We start from the raw sequence: 21,950 nt of genomic DNA, 5'->3' as shown, positions 1-21,950 counted from the left end.
GAAAGGAAAATGAAAAATCCTCAATGCAAAATATTTTGAAGGAAATAATAATATGAGGGATAAGCCAGATTTCAGTTCATGCAAGGAGCAGGGAACCAGAGGGGCACTTATTAATCAGAGGTAAACGTGACTTCCCTTATTATCTGAAGAACACATAGGAAAATAAACAGCATGGAAAAACCACTGCTTGCATATGTCCCAGGCTACAGATAATCTGAATCAAGAGTTTCTGAGTTTCTAAGAATTCAAAATAATCTACCTAATAGCCTGTTTCAGATACTGAAAGCTACCTTCTTTCTATATCTGGTCTCAGGTTCACCAAATTCCTAGACACCGTTCTCTCTTGTTGGTAAAGCAAAATATTCTGTCTCTAATGATGGTATAAACTCTAAGGACAGACCTGACTTTGTTCATATTTTTCCTAGGACCAGGGAACTGCTTGGATTAAAAACAGAAAAATAACAAACTTCTGGTTGTGCCAAAGCCACTGCCACTGAGTCAATTCTGAAAAGAAATGATCACATTTCTGTTAAAAAAAAGAGTAAGATCTGTAGAGAATATCGTCCACAGTGAGGATAATTTAAAGCCAGGTATAGCCTCAAGGCAATCTGCAAAGCAAATAATTCCCTTCCCATAATAATCTCCTCCCACTTTTCTTGTAAATCATTGTTGGACTATGATTTTATCAAGTCACAATGGGTATAGGAAGAGTCCAGGTGATAGAATGCTTAAAGTGCTGGGATGCCAACCAAAAAAAGGTCAATGGTTCAAATCTGCCAGCCACTTTGAAGGCAAACGATGTGACAGTCTACTTCCATAATGATTGACAGCCTTGAAAACCCAATGAGTCCATTGGGCTCTGTCTAACTTGAGGACCAAGAGTTTGCTTTGGGTAATCATGGGCACAGCCATCACACAGAGAGCAGGCTAATTTCACAAACTAGCCAACAACTCAAGCTTACTGATGAAGAAACTAAAATAGTGAAAGGGCCTCTTTACAAAAAACCTCCTACTCCTTTTGTCAAGTTAACAGTTTGAAATTTAACGAGTTATTTTTTGGAGACTATTTGTGCTTGAATACCAATCAAGGTTATATTTCTTTTGACTTTCACAACTCTCTCAATAAAGGTGTTTGGGGGCGGTGACATTTGTTTGTTTTACTGATACGTATTGAGTACCTATCATTTATCAAGCAGCGTTGCTTCATCAGTGTTGCGAAGTGCCAACAAGTTGGCTCTGATTCACGATGAAACAACACTGCCTGGTCCCGTACTGTCTTCACAACTACTGCCATTGTCACCACCACACGCCACTTCATCTGGTTAAGGGTCTTGCTCGTTTCCCCCAACCCTCGACTTTAGCAAGCAGAATATTCTCCAGGACCTGAAGGAAGCAATACCAGAAACGTGGGTTCCCTGGTACAACCAAGACTTGCAGGGGCACAGAGAGCCTCCATCACCACCTGGTCTCCTTTGCAACTATCGGACCGTCAGTTCAGCCTAGTGTAAATGTAGCCGATAATTCTAAATGTGCTCTGGATCCAGTTTTATGAATGCTCTGCTCTAATACAGAAGAGCTATCCTATCATTTGTTAATTCATTACTTACTGTCCCAGTTTTTTTTATTAAGTACTTTTATTGGGGGCTCTTCCATCTCGTATCATAATCCATACATTCATCCAGTGTGTCAAGCACATTTGCCCATCATCAGGTTTAAAGCATTCTCTTTCCACCTGAGCCCCTGATATCAGCTCCCCATTTCTTCTCCCTCCCTCCCCCACCTGTCCTCCCTCACAAACCCTTGATAAGTTATAGATTATTATTTTCATATCTCACATCACCAAATAGTTCTTTAAGCATGACAGGAACCTTAGGAAACTCACAGCTCAAGTTAAGATTTATAAACCATACTGTGGGAAAGTAAGGTTAAGAAGAAATGAGAGAATCAGAGAAGGTAGATGCAGACAATTTACTAGATTTTAAAGTCTAGTAAAAGTCTAATCAGTTAGGAAACTCATTTAATGAAATTACAAATGCAAAGAATAAACCATATATAAATGTGCCCAGGAAACACTAGAACATTGTTGAATATTAATGATTTCAGAGCATGTAACATAAAAGTAAAATTAAAATATACATTCTTGAAAGTTTAATTAACACTAAAAGTGAGAACTTTTAGTGAGGAAATATGCTTTATAATTTTTCCCAATTTCTTGTATTTTCACAATTAAGTTAACCTTCACTAGTTCAACTTTTTATGAAAGGAAAATAACTTTAAACCAAATGCAGAAAAAGGGACTATCATGAATTAAATTGTATCCCCTCACAATATATGCCAATTTGGTTATACCATGGATCCCAGTATTGTGTGGTCATCTTCCAGTTTGTGATCTGATGTAATTATCTTCCATTTTATGAATGAGGCAGGGTTAGTGTGTGGTGTATACTGGGTAACAGTTTTTCTAAGAGGGCATGATCCAATTACTCCTGTAGTAGTTACATAATCTTTTGTCAACTTGCAAAGGGGTGGGGTTTAGCCTGTCAATCAGGCCATAGCCAATGAGGCCTCCCTGTGGGCATGGCCTTCTCTTGAGGATTCTGGAAACTCCGGTATTCCTCCCTGGAGATGGGAGACCCTCTCTGATTCATCTTCCTGTGACAAGACACATGGAGCTATGTTAGAGCCCTGGAGCTGGAAGAGCCACATGGAGACCCCTGCCAGCACTTAGAGGCTTCCACCACCACTGGATCCACAAGACTTTCCACCTACTGTCCTGTGATCTTTCTTTCTGCATTCAGCATCATTGCATGTACTGCATGAGCCTGCAAAATAATTTATATACTGGTAATGGACATATTGGCTAATATTGGATTTATCGACTTGACCTGGACTAGGCTGGGATGTTTCCGTAATGTACAATTGCTCTTTGATATAAAGTTTTCTTTTACACATATGAGTGTTTATGAATTTGTTTTTCTAGTCTACCCAGACTAACACACACACCCCTTACTCAAGTTATCATCCTTACTTGAATTAAACATTCACTCTTATGAGAGATAAAGTTGAGAGGAGTCAACATGAGGGAGGGACTTCACTACTACCAGGAAAGAAGCCTCCGGAGCAGAGCATACCCTTTGGCTCTGGGGTCCCTGGACTGGGAACCTACTAGACTTGGGGGAAGATTGAAGCCAATACACAGGGAAGCAAGAAATAGAAGTTAAAGAGACAAGGACCTTCCTCCTGAGACTACACTATAGAGGGAGAGCCTTTCTCTCGACCTGACACCCTGAACTAGAACTTCCAGCCTCCTAAATAATGAGAAACAAGTTTATTTGTTAATCATGCACTTGTAGCATTTCTGTTGGAGCAGCACCACATAACTAAGATGGTGTGGTAGTTCCATAATCTTGCATCAATTTGAGGATATTAAGAGTGAAGGGGTGGAGGCTAGCCTGTCAATCAGGTCACTGCCTGATCATGCCTCTTTGTGGGAATGGATTTCTCATGAGGATTCTGGGAACTTCTCTTTTGACCTGGAGGTGGGTCATACTCTCTCTCTCTGCTTCACATGGAGATCCTCGCCAGCGCTGAGATGCTTCTACCGCCCCTGGATCCTCAAGACTTTGCACCCACTGGTCTGTGATCTTCCTGCATCAGGCATCATTGCACGTGCTGCATGAGTCTGAACAGGAATTTATGGACTAGTATAGGCATATGGGCTACTACCAGACTTATGGGCTTGATAAAGCTCTCTCTTATACATACATGAGTGGCCCTGAATTTGTTTCTCTACTCAACATGGCCTAACAGAGATGGGGACATTGTGTGGTAAAAATTAATTCAAAGATTTCCAAATGAGAGCACATTTTCAGGTCAATAAACAATGCACATTATAATTCTCTACCTTCAGTCTGTTGATTCAAGAAAAATAAGGTCAACTTTCTCATCCTATGAGTCAAACTGAAAATGCTCTATAATTAGAAATCATAATTTCTGAACAATTAACTTAATTATCAGAAAGGCGCAATATATGTAAGGTGGTTTTAGTAAAATCATATTGATACTAGCCAGTCTCAAATCCCTAAAAACAAAATAGACCATAATTATTTCAATCAAGGTATCATGCTTTAGCAAAAAAAATTTCATATATATACTTAATTATAAAGGCATTTTATGAAGATTTTTTCAAGCCAAATGCTGTCAATAATTGTTTCCAAATTATTTTAATTGACTCCTCAAATGAATATACACTTTTTAAACTTTTGTTGCTATTGTTAAGTAAATTACAACATATCCTTTTAGTAATTAAAAATACTAAATAAATCTTATTTATTTATTTATAATTTTTGTTTTTAAACATTTTATTAGGGACTCATACAACTCTTATCACAGTCCATACATACATCTATTGTATAAAGCACATCTGTACATTCTTTGCCCTCATCATTTTCAAGGCATTTGCTCTCCACTTAAGCCCTTTGCTACATAAATACTACTACTCATCTTTCAATCTCCAAGTCATTGCAAACTCCTAAAGAAACACAGAATGTTAGTATTAAATGATCTATCTGTCCACTCATTAGGGAAAAATTCTTCACTGTGGAGGAAAAAGCTTTTTCTTTAGGCAAATGGGACAGGACTAACACATTTCATGGCTCAAGGTCATGGGAGAATGATAACAGCTCATCCCAGAGAGCTGTTTGCTGCAGTTGTTGGTAGGTCACTGCCGGGAAGAACACACCCTTTGCTTCCTACTCTCTGACAAAGGCTGCAAAAGGCAGCCAGCTTATCAATTTGTTCATGTTTACAGTCTCATCCTCCCCTCCTGTCTATGAATAACTTGGTTGACATGTTAATATTTCGCTGTATGACTTATGAAGTGTAAACTGCCTTTGGGTAAGGCCTGGCATGAGCATGATCCAAGGAGTACAGAAGCTCGCCTCTACTCAAGCTCTGGCTCTAGATTGACTGCTTCACAGACCCCTGCAATGCGATTATGTCGTATTGTCTTTTCACTTGTACATCAATTTGCTTAACTGTGGTGTGCCCCCTTCAAACCCATTTGTGATGTAAGGTAAGAGCTGGTCTCAATAATTATCTTTCACTTCACTATCATAGTCATCTTTATCTCCAGTAAAACATGATTTTAAAAATAAGTTAATTTGGCTTTTAAAAAGTAAAATTAGTTCGATAAAAGATCAAATGGCATAAAATTATCAGTTTAAGGAAAGTGTATCTCTTCAGCACTTACATTCCCCCCCTCCTCACCCCACCTAGGTTATTTGTTGAAAATTAAGTCCCTCTAGCTCATCTCTCACAATGCAGGTGCAGTGACCCATTTAATGTGGCTCTCCTAGCCAAGGTCTCTGTAACTCATGTCAAACGACCTTTGTCTGCAAAGGTCTGGATAAGAATGTGGGGGAAGACACTGATACAATTCACCTGTGAGTAACTGAATCCGATTGCCATACTGCTGTCTAAAATAAGCTCCCTAAGAAGGCAGGGTCTCACTATCAGCAAAAGCCAGAAGTGGGGTGTGTCCTCTGGCCCCCGAGAGCCGTGTACAGTGAATCTCCTTGGTCCAGAAGACAGCTGGGACCTCAGAGGAACAGCAGCAGAACCAGGAGCCGGAGCATGAAACAGTGGTGGTCTTCCCAGCCCACAGAGCAAATATGCTGAGTACTTTAGGACAGGAGGCTGGCTTGTCAAGTAATGTCCCTTCTGGGCACCTTCTGGGGAAGCCAGCCTTGCTGGGCCATGGAGGTGGCGCTGAGTGCCTTCAGGCAGAGGCTTCCTGGAGTGGGGTGCTTCTGGGCACCTAATTTTGGAAGCTGGGTTCACTAACCTATCAAGCTTGAGTTGAATGCCTTCAGTTGAGGCTTACTCCATTCTTTATGCACAAGGGCTATTCTATAAGAAATTCTTGGGGAGGGGGGAAGCAATTCTTTGGGAAACCTTATCCCATCCACCCCACAGCCTGAGCTTCAGACTTTCCACCCCTCCCCCCCAAAAAAACCCAAAACCCAATTTGAGTCATTCAAGGATGCCAAATCTTTCTTTTTGACTCAGTGCGAATGAAAACAATGCAGAATTCTTCAGTAATAAAAAACTGCCTGCAGAAGTGTCTGGGGAGCAGCAGGGGCTGGAGCGTGCTGTGGTAGGTTAGGAGTTTATTGGAGTTCTGCAGCTTGACTTTGGCACGATGGTGGAGATGAGAGCCAGATCTGCTGTGAGAGTTACATAATTTCATGGCAACTTGATAAATAGAATAAAGGGGTGGTCTTCTCATGAGGATTCTGAGAACTTCTCTTCTTGATTCTGCCATCAGAAGCGACAGACCCCTCTCTCTCTCTCTCTCTCTCTCTCTCTCTCTCTCTCTCTCTCCTCCTGCCTTCTCTTCCTTCTGACACCATATGGAGCCATGCAAACGGCAGCCAGAGCGTTGGAGATGTGTCTACCACCATTGGATCCACAGGGCCTTCTATCAACCAGCCTATGATCTACCTGCATTTAGCATCATTGCATGTGCTGTGTGAGTCTAAAGAGGAATTTATGGACTTGTATCAGACTGGAATAGTATCGGACATGTGGGCTAATCTCAGACTTATGGATTTGATCTGGATTGGGCTGGAATGTTTTCACAATTGCTCTTTGATATAAAGCTCTCTCTTACACACATGTAAGTGTCTCTGGATTTATTTCTCTAGGCAACGCCTGCTAACAATGAAGATGGGAGAGAGCTGGTGAAACAGAGGCGAGTGATAATCCTGGAGCCTGAGCTTCAGAGGAAAAGCAGAGAAGTAGGTTGAATCGAGATCGGGAGAAGAAGCTAAGTGAAAGCAATGGGAGAGGAGACAAGTGAGTCATCGCAGTATCACCACTCTGAATTTTTCCAGGCTTTCAATCCAGACATGGCCAGGCATCCAGTGGCCGACCATGACAAAGGAGAAACAACGCCCATGCTCCCTCTGCAGCCTCCACACCTGGACCAATGGCTAGCGCCAGTCCAACTGTGGCAGGAAGAGGGAAGTGCATACACACTCACATTCTTGATCACACCCGCCAGCAGACAGGTGGAGAGTGCGCACAAACACACCAGCATAACAATCACCAAATCAATTCAAATACACCGCGACAACGTCTCTGAGACAAGAAACCACATCAGATCACGTCGATGTGTAGTAAGGTAGAGTGGCTCAAAACGTGACCAAAACACAGAGGCAGAAATCTTTTCTTGAGAATTATTTCAGGATGAGAAACTACCTGATAAGGAATTCCAAAGGAAGTTACTTAGACATACTTGGCAATTTGAGAAGGTGATTGACAGACTGGCAGAAAACACAGATGATAACACAGAGAATAAAGAGCAAGTAGAAATCTAGAAGTTAAATACTGTGATTTTAGAGAAAAAAGAAAAAGAAATGCACTGTAAACACCATGAGGAGAACTGAGCCAATGGAAGGTCAAATTGGAGAGGTTGACAACAAATCTCATGAAGAGGGTCGAGGTAGAATCAGACAAGGGAAAAACCTGAAGAAAGTCTAAGAATTAAAAGGGGTTCCATCAAGAGGGAGACCAACAGAACAGAAACAAACTAAAAAAGCACAGAGAGCATGGTCAAAAGTTTGGAAGAAAAGTTCCCCAATACCATACAAGAGGAGAACACAGGCAATCCAGAAGCTGTATGAAAGTCACGTAAGAGATCCCCAAAGAAAAACATTACCACATAGCACAATCACGCTTTCCAAAACCCAAAACAAGGCATGAACAGTGACAGCAGCTTGGGATAAACAAAAGTTACCTACGGAGGAAAACTAATGTGACCCCCACTGGATTTCTAAAACCACATCTGAAAATAATAAGATTAACATCTGAAACCACACAGGCAAGAAGGCAATGGAATAACATATTCAAAACTCTGAAAGGGAAAAAAAATTACAGGAAAGATATATGCAGCAAAACTGTCCCTCAAATATGATAATGAAGTTATGACATTTCCATATAGACAGCAATCAAAGGAATCTGTAAAAACAAAAAAGAGCACCTTTCCAAGAAACTAACAACAATTTTAGATTAACCATACATCACAACACCCAGAAGTCAGCCCCAGATATAGAAGTAGTGAAGGTAAAATAAACCTACACAATTGAAAAATAGGGAACCACCAGAGACTAATCTGTAGCGAGGATAATTGCAACAATGTAGGAAGAGGGGAGACTAGAGTTACAGAATTTCCACACGGAGAGTAAAGCGGATTTAAATTGGGGAAAGAGGAAGGCATTACACATTAAGGGAAGTTGCCCAAATAAACGCTTCACATTTTGATACTCTTGTTTAGTCGATATTTATTTATTTTGTAGCAATGTTTTTTGGCTTAACTTCATATATGAGGAGGCATCAAAAATTCATGGAAATGAAATTAAAAGATAATCAAAATTGTCCATGAAATGTATAAAGTTATCTCATACCTGCATGTACATGTGGGTGCACAAAGTTTTAAAGGAAACAGTTACAAATACTTCTCAGACATCACTAAATACTGTTACAAACTGTTTTGGGGGTTTGAAAGTTTAGGACCTTAGTCTCAACTGACATGTTCATGCTCCGCTCCCTAGTGAGGGAAGTACCATCTGGGGTTTTAAAAGCTTGCAAGCAGCAAGCTAACATCCAACTGCTGGGCCCTCTGCAGTAAGAGCTACAAAGAATGAAGGAGGCCAAAACTCGTAGAAGAAATTAAGTCTACAGGGCTAACCGCCTCCCCAAGCCACAGCCTCATGTGTCCTGAGACAAGAGAACTAGGTGACACCTGGCTACCATTCTGACCCAGGTCACAATAGATGGCCTCTGACAGAAACACGCAGGACCAAATTCAAATGATGTCCAGACCTACCTGGACCTGGAGCGGTTAGAGAGCTGAAACTACGCCCAAATCACCTTCTGATGAAATACTAGATTAGCACATAAAATCAAGGATACTACCCATTTTAAGATTTTTCATTTGTGGCCCAAAAGGTCAATAATGACTCCAAAACCCAGGTTAGAAGGGGCCGTGAAAGGAGACGCTGGAAATGGGAGCGACCAGAATGCAATTCCTGTCGACGCCGTGTGAAAAGAGGAGCCGCCACCCAACAACTGTCCACAAGGAGCCTAACTTTCTGTGTAAACGTTCACTGAAGTCACAAGAAGATAGAATGAAAAAATACAAATTAAAAAATTTCCCGAATTACCCAAGGTTTGTTTAAAAAAAATGTATCAGAATCTGTGGGGGGAATAACTTGGAAATACCTTTATCTCATAGCTCCTTTGGTGTAGGGGTTACAGGTTGGACTGCTAAGTGCAAGGTCAGCAGTTCTCAACCACCAGCTGCTCTATGGGAGAAAGACATGGCTTTCTACTCCCACAAAGAGCTACCGTCTGGAAAACCCACAGGGGCAGTTCTCCTGCCCTGTAGGGTTGACATGAGTCAGCACTGGCTTGATGGCAGTGATTAGCCTAAAGAAGGGTTAAGCATAGTGATGTTTGAAAAGCACTATTTGTAGCAATTCCGTAACCCCAATTAATAGTATTTATAACAAACCAAATAGGTTTAGAGTAAATGCATCCTCATGTAGAACCGTTTCAAATATGCATGCAAGCTCGAGTATAGAAGAATTTACATCCTCCTTACTGAAAATCCCACATAAAGAAATGATGGTGCCCTAGATGTTAGCTAACTGAGCTGATAAATCAAGAAACAAAGGTCCCGGCACAGAGGCATAATTCTCACACCTCTGCAGGAAACAAAATGTACAAATTCAAGATTTAAAACAAGTCCGAATCTTTCCCTAAAGAGTCACCTGTGTTTCACAACCAAAACGCAACTACTGATTAACCCGCTTGCAGGTGCCGTTCCAATGTTGGAGAGGGGAGGGTTTTCCGTTGCTGCTGCAGCTTATCCTGAACTTGGCTAAATGATGCTACGAAGAAGGAAACAAACACCTGCTGCTCAAGAGCCGGGCCCCACAGGCAGCCTGAGCGTGAAAGCTAGTAAGTCCCATATGGGATCTGTAAGCCGGAGAGAAATGACAGCTGGCGGTCCCTCACCTTCTCCGGTGTGTTCCAACACGTGCTAAGAAATGTCCAATGACAATCAACGTAAGCTCATCATTTTCCAGAGGCATATCGCTGGCATTTTCAGTGTCCTCAGACAACCTACCGTCAACCTCCATTTCACCCACCCCTGCCTTCTACTCACAGTATTACTTAATAGCCTTCTCTTGATTATGCTGCTGACAAAAGGCAAGAGTGGAAATCAGAAAGGTCTTCTAAAGGCTAGCTAGACCGCCGTGTGCTCCAGAAATTAAGAAAGGAACCAACGCCAGAGCCAGAGGGAGAGGGGGAAAGACAGGAGAAGAGGCATGCAAATGTGGGAGGGAAGGAAACACTGCTCTGCTTAAACTGGTCGACTGCTGTCTGAGGCAGTGGTGACAACAGCCAGCGGGGCCAAGGTGGCCAGGGAACTCGACCGGAGAGAGAGGATACTCGGATCAATGCAAACAGCCAGTCAGGCTGGCTCTCCATTCCTAAAAGAACTCTAAAAAGCCACCAGGAAAGTCTCTGCTTCCTTCCTCTCCCCGCCTCTCCTTTCCACCCTCCTTGCCATCTTCACTTAGGTGAAGACGAGTGTGAAAGCCAGCTTGAAAGGGAACACCAGTTACCATGTGGGCGGCAGGGCGACCAGCAGCAGCAGCATGCCTGTCCCCCTGACTCGAGGAGGAAAGGTGCTGGGGAGTTTATGTGGACACTACAAACAGAGCACAGTCATGGGGTTTCCAGAGGTCTCCTGACTCCCCAAAGCAAAGCACCTGCTCCAGGCTTAACAGGGGCTCATCAGCCCTTCATGAGGAGCCTTGGTGGCGTCCATCTGTGGGTTGAACCTACCAGCAGCCCGATGGGAGATGAGGCTGTCTACTCCTGTGAAGATATAAAGTCTTGGAAACCCAAGGGGCCATTCTCCCCTGTCCTTTGGCGGTGAGTTTGGTTAGATCTACCCCTGACTTGAGACTATAGGTTGAGAAAGCACTCTCTCCAGAGAAGTTGCCGTGAACTTGAGTTCACGACCCGCCCGTGTGTGTTTGAGTTGCGCCGTGCTCCAAGGAGCTGGTTTATCAACAGGCAATAGGCAGGCCTTTCTTCCAGGCCATGTTGATGTGGACTCACCTCCAGCCTCTCACTCTGCAGCCTAGCATGTTAACTGATGGCACTACCCGGGACTCGGCTGGCTTCCTAAGGGCACAATGCTTTCCTGTTTTTTCTTTTAATAACTTTTAAGAAGATTGAGTTTGTGGGTGTGTTTGGTAGTGGCCCTGGGTTTTTTTTTCCCCTTTCCGTGACTGGTTTTACAGATAGTGTTGGAGTACGACAGGTAAAACTCAGCAGCATTCTAATAGTGGACAAAACAGTGAGCCACATTTGGGGCTTTCTGTACCCAGCACTGGCTCCAGATTCGCCAGGGGCTCTTGTGTTCCAGGTTCCCAGGGCCATGGGCCCTTAAATAGAAGGGAAAATGCGGGGACGCTAGTGGAGAGAAACAGCCACAGCTGTGACCCCCAGTGCCTAAGGCCCAGAAGAATCACACTTAACTCTGATAAGTCTTGTAATACAGCCGTGATAAGCAGGCTTCTCACAGGGTGAGTTAGGAAATGAACTATCATCTAGAGCAGGGGTCCTCAACTTGCCCGCCAAGGACATTTATCCGGCCCATCGGGTGTTTTGCCCTGTTTTTTACTTCAAAATAAGATATGTGCAGTGTGCACAGGAATTTGTTCATAGTTTTTTTTTTAAACTATAGTCCGGCCCTCCAACGAGTCTGAGGGACAGTGAACTGGCCCCTTGTTTAAAAAGTTTGAGGACCCCTGATCTAGAGCACTGCTTTCAAAGTAGTGGGGGTCCAGTGATAGAATTCCCAACTTCCATGCAGAAGGTCTTGGCTCAACTCCTAGCCAGTGTACCTCACGGACAGTCACGGGCTGAATGTCAGTGGTAACTTGCACGTTCCTATGATGCTGGACAAGTTCTGCCTGAACTGCCTCAATGAAACAGATGGGAGAAGCAAATCCTGGCAATTGAGTTCCAAAATTAATCATGAAAACCCCACTGGATCACAGTGGCCTGAACCAATGGCATGGGATTGTCAGCATTTCGTTCCACTGAGCACAGGGTCACCATGAGTCAGGGACTGAGGCAAAGGTATGAACATGACATTGGTTCAAAAGGAAAATGTACCCTGTTCCCAACTACATTTCAAGGAATCTGGAATACGTATCATACCTGGGGCATGTTCATTCTCTGTCTCTCTGACCTTGACTCGCACCTTGCAAAGCACCCCCAGGAGAAGCAGCTGTCAAAAGGAACTGGGAGGACTTTGGCCAACAACTCACATGGGCCTGGCTCCCTCATTCCAACAACCTCAGGAAACCAAATCCAGCTCCAAACCCCAACGATGAGCTTTGAAGGCCCTCACTGCCCACTGAGTCTTCAACCACAGCTCTGACAACATCTTGATTGACGCTCAGTGAGAGACCTGGAGCCAGGGGCAGCTGAACGAAGCTGTGTCATCTCCGGACAGACAGAAACTGAGATAAGCATGATAACAAGACTCTCCTATTTTAAGAAATTACATTCTGGAATAACTTATAACAAAGTCATTGTTAACTGATGCAGTTAACTGTGGTATCTTTCCCATTGTTCCTAGTTTCCAATCATTAGAAACTTTTCAACCATCCAAAGTAAGTAAACAAACTGAAGGGTCTAGGCCTGGAGATGTGAATTAATCAGGAACATCGAGGGTACTTATCAGCAAGAATGTGGGCGCTTCACAAAGGAAGTAAATGGCAACACACAAAAAAATCCTAGTAATTTTACAATTATTATTTACTAAGGTTCAAGTACATTCCATAGCAGAAACCAAATGTCTAGTCTAAGACATTCACTTTCTATCATTCTGTGTTACGCAAGTACTTCAAGCCCATCAGGCAACTGCTCAAAAATAAGTATCATCCGATATGACCACTCTCAACGACTCTTGACCAGGCATCCAATTTTTATTACCACAGCATCTTTAGCTTCTTTACACCCATCTCCAAAATCAGTCAACCTGTACCCTTGACCCAACACCCATATCTAGTCTCTCTGATTCACCTTTGGTTCCTTTGAATTCACTGCAGTGTTGCCTAAAACAGAGGTAGGTTACTTTCCTGTTTAAATTGTTAAACAGTTGGCAAGGCCTTTAAAGTAAAGTTCAAGTTTTGGGTTTTTTAAAAATCTGTTTATTGGGGGCTTGTACAACTCTTATCATAATCCATACATCCATCCATTGTGTTAAGCACATTTGTTGCCATCATCATTTTCAAAACATTTTCTTTCTGCTTTAGCCCTTATTATCAGCTCATTTTTCCCTCATCCCCCCTCCCACCCTCCCTCATGAATCCTTGATAATTTATAAATTGTTTTTTCATGTCTTACACAGACCAATGTCTCCCTTCACCCACTTTTCTGTTGTCCATCCCCCTGGAAGAGGGTTATATGTAGATCATTGTGATTGGTTCCCCCTTTCTACCCCTACTTCCCCCTACTTTCCCTTTACCCTCCTGGTATCGCTACTCTCATTATTGATCCTGAAGGGTTATCTGTCCTGAATTTCCTGCATGTCCAGCTCTTATCTGTACCCCTGTACATGCTCTGGTCCAGCCAGATTTGTGAGGTAGAATTGAGGTCATGATAGTGTGGGGTGGGGTGGGGGGAGAGGGAGGAAGCATTAAAGAACTAGAGGAAAGTTGCATGTTTCATTGGTGTTAGACTGCACCCTGGCTGGCTTATCTCTTCCTTGTGACCCTTCCTTAAGGGGATGTCCAATTGTGTCAAGTTCTTGATCCCAACAACTAAAGACCTGATTACACTCTTATCTCTGGCTTCCACTGCTAGGGCTCTTAGCCTATAATAAACCAGTTTTGGTTTTGGTTTTAGCCTATAATAAACCAGTTGCCATCAAGTCAATTCTAACTCATGGTAGCCCCACCCTATCTCCTAGCCCCTGTGTGGCAGAACTGTGCTTCTACAGGGGTTTCAGTGGCTGGTTTTGCTAAAGGAGAGAGACAGGCCTGAATGGACTCAAACCCCTGACCTTGTGGTTTAGCAGCTGAGTGTATTAACTGTTGGCTCTACTCAGACATCTGCTTTAGCCTAGACAGCATTGTTGTGTGTTGTAGCTTTCCATTCTTTCATCTCAGCCTTCAAACACAAGTGGGTGTGGAAAATTTCATGAAAAGATCATGGATTTGGTATTTTAAACTTAAAGGGTTGATTATTCTACTATGGGGGTGAGCTCAGTTGAGACCTGAAGCATGCCTGAGGGCTACAGTCTCCAGGAATTTTCCCACCAACTATTTGAAGCAATCCCACCTGTATTCCATTCCTGTCTGAAACACACGTTCTCTAAGTCCACCTCATTACCTAATTAAAGTGTTGGCCTCAGTTTCACCTCCATTTGCTATGTGAGTCTTCCCTGAATGCCTAGAAGTATGGGATTTCATAACAGCCTGCATGTCATACTCCGTTTTTATCAGCTCTCTAAGGGGCAGAATTTTCAACTATCTGCTCCATGAAGACAAGGGTCATACTGATTCTGTTCGAGGCTGAACCACAGTGTCTTGGACAGAGCAATGCACAAACATTTGCTGTGACCAGAGAATGAAGTCTTCCTAGATCACAAGCCATCATGCATTCCTCTTCTCAAATCTTTGAATCCCACCCTTACTCCCTACTAAGGCCTCCACAGAAGTGTCTTCCCATTTTGCCAGCTGCGCTCTTTGAACCAAGTACCCGTCAAGAAACCCTTTCCTTTCTTCGAAACGCGGCTCTTTCCGTTGACTGCTCCGTTTATACCCGACTCAGTACGGTCTGTTTGGGACCGCGGGCCCCTGTAACAACTGCTCTTGTGTTGACTTAGGGCCTCCTCATTATTGAGCCGGTGGTTCTTTTAGACGTTAGCTGACGTACTGCACTGCCACAAGCAGCTTGCTGATCACCATCTTTGTATATTTTCTATATTTTTAATGGGGTAAGAAGGAAGCCTCTTCCCTTTCATTATCTCTTTCTTCATTTTCTGATTGCTCTTCTCAACTGTCTCATGCTGGGTTATCCTCTCTTCAGCCTCTGTGAGCTCTCCTCAGGCACCCATCTCAAGCTGTCCAAAGCGTCCACCACAGAACCGCATGGAAAACTTTTCAAACTACACTTCAGCCACCTCCATGGTCCACATTTAAGAATAACTTATTGAATCACTTCTGCTAGTTAGCATGTGTGCGATGTATTGCTCAGGTGCGCTAGGGACGAAGTTGGTAAGTACATTCACCTTCTCCTATGCTAAATCCCTGACCGAAGAAGCAAGGTAGTCTGACCGAAGAAGCAAGGTAGACATGCAGGTTGATTTGTGTTTGCTTACTAATCTGGAGCAAATGTCACGAAAGTTTCTTCATAGCAAAAAACATGGGACCTATCATTGCAGATTAGCAAAATTATTCACTGCATATTAGTAAACACAAATAAATTCATGCCTTGTTCAATCCTGCACATTTGACAAGAGTCTTTAATTTCAGAGGAAGGTTGGGGCAGAGACAGATGTCAGCCATGTCTACAAGCAGAACCTTTGATGTGGGAAATGGGAAATTGTTCACTACTGATTAAGACGTAGCACAAGTAACCCATGCGTACCTTGCTTATTGGGCAATCCGACACTCTGCTATAGACAGTCACATCTCTCCTCCTGGACTCCAGGCTCTTTTTCCTATTTACTGACAAGCTCATCCTGGATACTCCGCAGGCATCCCTACTTAAGACAGTCCAAATATCTTCAACGCATGGGCTTTTCCGTATTAGCCATCTGGATGACTCCTGTAGACTATGAGCATCAACTTAATGCCTCTCCTTTCCTTTTAGCCCAACTGACCCTTCACATCCTCTCCACCCAGCCCTGATGCAATCACCAGTCCACGCAGCTCCTAAATGCCAGTGGCAGTGCCCTCTCACCTGTCCTCCTACTAACATGTCCAGTCCCCAGGCAATGTAAGGCCCAAGAAATCATCAATCCCAGTGGCCATCACACACCTCATCCAAGAGATGCAGTTCTAGCCATCACATTCAGGGTGAGCTGATTCAATGTATGACCAATATGGCTGGTGGACGATGTGATAAATATCCAAATGGTCCCCCACCCCCATGCTAGAGGATGGTTCCAAAACAATGCACTGCATCTCTCCCCATTTCCAAACTTCTCATGCCTGCTGCTCTTCACAGGACAAGAATGGTAGCATGAGATACAGGCTAATGAGGAGGGTCCAGAGGGAAGAGATGTTTGATACTGCATCTCGATCCAAGGAAACCCATGAGAGGAATCCTGAAGATCACAGCACGTGCGTGCGTGTGTGTGTGTGTGTGTGTGTGTGTGTGTGTGTGTGTGAGAGAGAGAGAGAGAGAGAGAGAGAGAGAGAGAGAGAGAGAGAGAGAGAGAGAGAGAGAGAACAACATAACAAACAAAAATGTCTCTGAGAACAAACATCAGACTATAGCAACAGAAAAAGAAGACAACCAGGCTCACCTAGAAAGGGTTAAGAGGCTGAAGGACAGAGATAAGAAATCTAAATTGGCCCAGGGAGAACCCTAGACAATGGGTCCAAGGGCCCAAGGCAGAAATCAACTGGCCACTCCCTTGCACAGTAGATACACCAATGTGCACACCGCCACACCTTGACCACAGATCACATCACCTCCAGACAGACACAAAACCCAAGGCTCACACAGCAAAACTTTTTGCTAGGTCATTCCCTAAATGACCCATAAGAAATTACACCAAAGTGGCCTGACCAGATTCCACCTCCACCCAAAGAACAGAACAGTGGGTCGATGGAAAATGACAACAGGGAGTGAAAACCCCACTCCCAAGGCACGTACGCAATCTTTTCTACCTCACAAAGGGCTTCAAACGTTCCTAGGGAAACTCCATCACGTTTTAATTCATGAGCACCTCAAACAATGTCTCACCTCTATCAGGGGTTCCTTTCCTGGTTGTTGAATGAACTTATGAACTTATGAGTCTGTTCATCACCTTTGATACAGGAAACATCAATTTCAGCAGTTTCTGGTAAAACTGTAACTCTATGAAAGTAGAAAGCCAATTCTTTCTCCCGAGGCAAAACCTTAGCTTAGAAGAACACTATTCTCATCCTTTTGCAATTATGCACAGGGATGGATACATGGTTCCTGTCCCTACTGGGTAGAGCAAAAGCAATTTGCCCATGGACTTCCTATGGTTGTGGTAAGAATGTCTACAGACCAGTTTCTTCAGTACTAAGAAGTACGCGCTCAGAAACCCACACAGGCAGTTCTACCCTGTCTTATTGGGTCGCTATAATTTGGAATTGTCTCGATGGCAGTGAGTGTTTGAGTGAGGTTCACTGTCTAAAGACTATCCCTCTGTTTGCTGCTAGAATTTTAGGGAAAATGTCTCAAGTGATACTTAAAACCATGAGCTTTCAGTTTTATGGAGCTCATTAGAGATGAAGACCCCAAATAACCAACAGAACACTGAGCAACATCAAACACGTATCAGACACGAAACAGTTGATACTGCCTACTACTGTCAGGTGGGTCTGCTGGGAGAGAAGGGGGGAAAGAGGGAGGAAGGAAAAGAGCAAGGGACAGACAAAAGTGACCGAAACTGTGGAACAAGTGGCAGAAGGACAGCCAGGGAGACACATGACAAAAACAGGTTTCTGAACCAAACACAGAGAGCAATATCATTGACGGCTATCAATCAGGTTGGTAGATTAAGAAGGATTCTTTTACTGAAGAAATTTGAAGAATTAGAATATGAAGATTTAGGATACAAAAAGTAAGTAATGTTATACAACATATATTTTAACCATAAGGAAGTTTTGCCTCAAGATATAATCTAAGCTAACACGTGAATCATTTCAAGATGAAGTCATGTAGATAAATGACAACTGAGAAGTGCATTAGTTTTCATTAAAAATGTATGGTAGTCAGAATAAACGCATTTTTGTAAATCTTTTCCTTGTGAATTGGGTAAAGGTAACAAAGCTTTTTGACCACATTTTATAGACTTGTGGTTATCTGGAAGGGCAGTTGTGCAATTCACTGTTGCATGACAAGATGAACCAACCATTTTGACATGAAAAAAACTGACAAACTCTAGTTACTTATACTCATGTAGTTGACCTGATATTTATCCAAAAACTAACAGAGAGAGCAAGCTCTTGGAGGAAAACTGACAGTACTCGTTTCCACACAATAAATTAATTCACACTTTCATGAGAAATTTTGAATTTTGGAAAAGAGCTTCCCAATGCTTAAAGATGCAAACAATAAGATAAAGAGCTTTTTTGTTCCTTTTTTTTTTTTTTTGGTAGATAGTACTAGGCTTTGGAAAAAGATTCAGTTTAACAAGTTGGTGATGTTACAAGTTTCGGCTTTCATTTTTTAATAGGTTTTAATGATTATTGTAAAAATTATAACATACTAAAGCCTTTAAGAGCTGGGAGGTCTAAACCAGTTCAATTAAGTTGCCTGTAATTGCCAAATCTTTTATGATATCATGACCACGCGTTGACTGCTCTCTAACAAACAACAGCATCCAAATAACCAATTATTGCATTTCATATTAACTGTATGTTCGGAATCTTTATATAAGTATCTGAAGCCATTAACAAAAGAAAGTGAACAGAGGACTATCCAGGAAGAGATGTAATTCTAGCTTCCTTACATTGTTTTGAGTCACAGAACTTTAAACCCTTTCTCAAAATCCCAAGAAAGTTTTTTCTGTGTAAAGAAACATTTTCTTAAATGTTTCTCAAAGCTAAAAGATGCCTAAAAGAAGTAACGTCTATCAAAAAATGCCCAATCTTTAAAGAACCACATGAGGAAGGGAAAAATGGTAATAGAATGAGATACATTTACATGACTTCTAAAATGACAGTGGTTTTTAAGAAAAACCCTTGCTCCATCTCTTCACCTAACTGTCCTAATTCCACAGAGGGCTCATACTCATTTCTACAACTGGCCTCGGGAGTTATTAGCCTTAAGAAAATGCTGCATTAATGGAAAATAATGTTAAAATATTCATACTCCTTTAAACTTTAACCTCAAAGTTCTATTTTGGGATACATCAAGGTTTCAACCATTCATGTCTTCTCAAACATTCAGGTCTGAGCTGAGACATTTGTACTTCACACTTAGGTAGAAAGGTTTAACCATATTTTTTAATAGTTGGGTTTTTCTTAAGAATAAAGCTGTTTCTAGGTTTCCTTTCTATCCCATCTCAATTAATTAAAATGATTTATTCTTATATAAGACAATGCCCTGATAAGAATTCCATCTCAAAATCTGCAGGTGCTTCTACTCTGCAAGGGCTGTTGTATTTTTAACTTAGGTGCGATGTGGCAAGTGGCTCAGAAGGCTTACAAAATGATAGGATTCTTAACAACCAGAAAAGAAATAAAATTGGGGGGTGGGGTGGGGGTGATGGGAGATGCTGATGATTACTAAGTCATATAACACCATAAAAAAGAGTAACTGGGAAGTTTTGGAAATAGGATGCAGTTTAATAGCCAGACGAAGTTCCGATTTTTTCATTTATTAGAATAATGTCATAATTGACCCCTTTTGAACCAAGAAGAAACCAATTCTAACGGATTGCACAAAAATTATGTTAGGGAGTAACGGCCCAAAGATTACAAGTGGAAGGTGAAATGTTTAAACCACAAATTCTTACATAATTGGTATTCTGTTACTTCATCTTCAATGTCACCCTAACAGGTAGCAGAGCAGCCTGCCAGTGAAGAGCAGACCCCAAACACACTAAAGAATGGAGTGTTCTTTTTTTTTTTACATTTTATTAGGGGCTCATACAACTCTTATCACAACCATACATATACATACAGAATGGAGTGTTCTTTTATCAAGGCTAATTCTCTGAAAATCTCCACATGTGGTACAAATGCCTATTGACCCCGTTCTAAAACAGTGACCTAGAACATACGAACACACTCTTGAACTCAGGAGGCCTGCTGATCTCAATCATGTTTTCACAACCAGTTTTGTAGCTCAGGATGTTTTAAGAAAATTACGAGTAAGCAATGACCCAAAGACGTGATATTAAATGAAATCAAGCCGTCTTGGATACACAGAAGAACAAGGGCCCCTAAAGCGATCACACCTAATTCTGCAATGCCCATTGAATGTAACCTGAGTTATTTATCCGTGTCTTATTAAAACAAAAACTTACATACCACAACCGTGGCTGCGAGGCAGCTTATCTGACACGTTTGAAGGCACACTAAAAAAAAAAAAAAAATCCTTCCCGAGCCCCCCTCTTTCTCCACCTTCCAAACCCCCCGAAGTACCAAGCTGCGTTTCTCTCTTTCAGCGTGACCAGGGAAGGTGAGGGTGTGTCCCTTTGCTTACCGATGCCCGGAGCCACATAGATGAAGTAGAGACAAGACGAGAAGAAGGAGAAGAAGAAGATGAAGGCGAGGAGGGAGCGATTGGAAACCCGCATCATCCGCCTGAGCACAGACATCTTCGTAGGGCCGGCCGGCCGGCCGCTCGGGCTGCGTTCCCGGGCCGGTGTGGGACGCCGTGCACGCTCTACACTTCCATGCGAGTGCTGAGCACCCCGGGCCCGGGGCTGCGGCGGAGTCCGCGGGGAGCGGCGCGGGCCAGCGGGGGAGGAGGCAGGAGGGGAAGCGGATGGAATGAATGGGAAGCTGCAGAGTCGGGGGAGGGCCGAGGGGGAGGGCCGGAGGCAGGAGCGCGCCCGCCGGCCGCGGGGCCGGGGTCGCAGGGAGCGCGGAGGCCGAGGCAGGGCCCGGCGGCGGCCGCGGCGGCGGTGGCAGGAGGAGGGGCTGCAGGTGGGGAGCACCAGCGCGCTGCAGCGCGTGCGCCGCGCCCCGACCCCGAGCTCGGCGCCCCGGCCAGCGGAGTTCCGCAGGCCGCCCCCGGACCCTCCTCCTCCTCCTCCTCCGGGCCCGCGCGGGGCTAGCGTGGGCGCCCGGGCCGCAGGCGGCGCGCGCGCAGCGCGGGGGTCCGCAGGGACCCTGGGGGGCGAGGAGCCGGGCGCTCGCCGGTGCGGAGCCGCCTCCTCATGCCGCGCCAGGCCCCGGAGCCCCGCTACGGCCGCGGGAGCCGAGCGCAGGCGAGGGCGGCGTCCCGGCGGGCGACCAGTGCGCTCCGGCGCCCGCTGCGGCTGTCAGCTGCCCGCCGGGCCGCTTGGGCGCCCCGGGCATCCGCATCCCCGCCGCCGGGCCGGGGTGAGGCGTCCCCGCCGCCGGCGCCGCCCCCGCAGGCCCCGGGACGCTGGGCGGAGAGCGGCCCCCGCGAGGCGCGGCGGGCGACAGAGGGAGGCCAGGCGCCTGCGGAGCGGGGCGCGGGCCCGACAGGGAGGGGAGCCGCGGAGGACCTCCTGGGACTGGCGGGCGCACCGGGACCCCGGCGGCTCCGAACTCCGCGGACTGCACTGCGATCAGCCTGGAGGAGATCCGAGGGCCCCCGAAGCCCCCCTCTCCCTTCTCCTCCCCCGAAACATCGCGCCTCTTGATTGGCCCGCGACAAATTCGGTGAGCAAGCCGTCATCCCATCCTCACGCCGGGCACCTGGACCTCCGCCCCCCATCGCCTCCTGCGTCACCGCCGCCCTGGTAGTCTGGGGACCCCAGTTCTTGGTGTGCCGCTGGGCGACGTATCTAAGCCTCCACTACATTCTGCCCTAGGATTGATAATAAAGGATGGTGTACCCTCTCCCCAGATTCTCAGTGAGCACAGAGAATCTGGGATTCGTTCATCCCTCCTCCTTTCTTTCCTAAAGAGAGTTGTCAGTGTGTGACATGGATATAAGCCCAT

The 21,950-nt window shown here is 44.4% G+C and overlaps 1 protein-coding gene across 1 annotated transcript in view; it reads right to left on the bottom strand.

Moving 5' to 3' along the window:
- The window catches only part of B4GALT6 (beta-1,4-galactosyltransferase 6), a 77,195-nt gene extending 56,428 nt beyond the window's left edge, over positions 1 to 20,767 (bottom strand). The window contains exon 1 of the mRNA XM_075532949.1: positions 20,518 to 20,767. Coding sequence (XP_075389064.1) covers positions 20,518 to 20,632 — 115 coding nt within the window. The 5' untranslated portion in view covers positions 20,633 to 20,767. The remainder of the gene's footprint in view (positions 1 to 20,517) is intronic.
- Positions 20,768 to 21,950: the final 1,183 nt, after the last annotated feature.

Source organism: Tenrec ecaudatus, chromosome 15, assembly GCF_050624435.1.
Source record: "Tenrec ecaudatus isolate mTenEca1 chromosome 15, mTenEca1.hap1, whole genome shotgun sequence".
NCBI classification, from domain to species: domain Eukaryota; kingdom Metazoa; phylum Chordata; class Mammalia; order Afrosoricida; family Tenrecidae; genus Tenrec; species Tenrec ecaudatus.
Note: the sequence above shows the minus strand (reverse complement) of the source record. Positions and strands in the feature narration are given on the sequence as shown.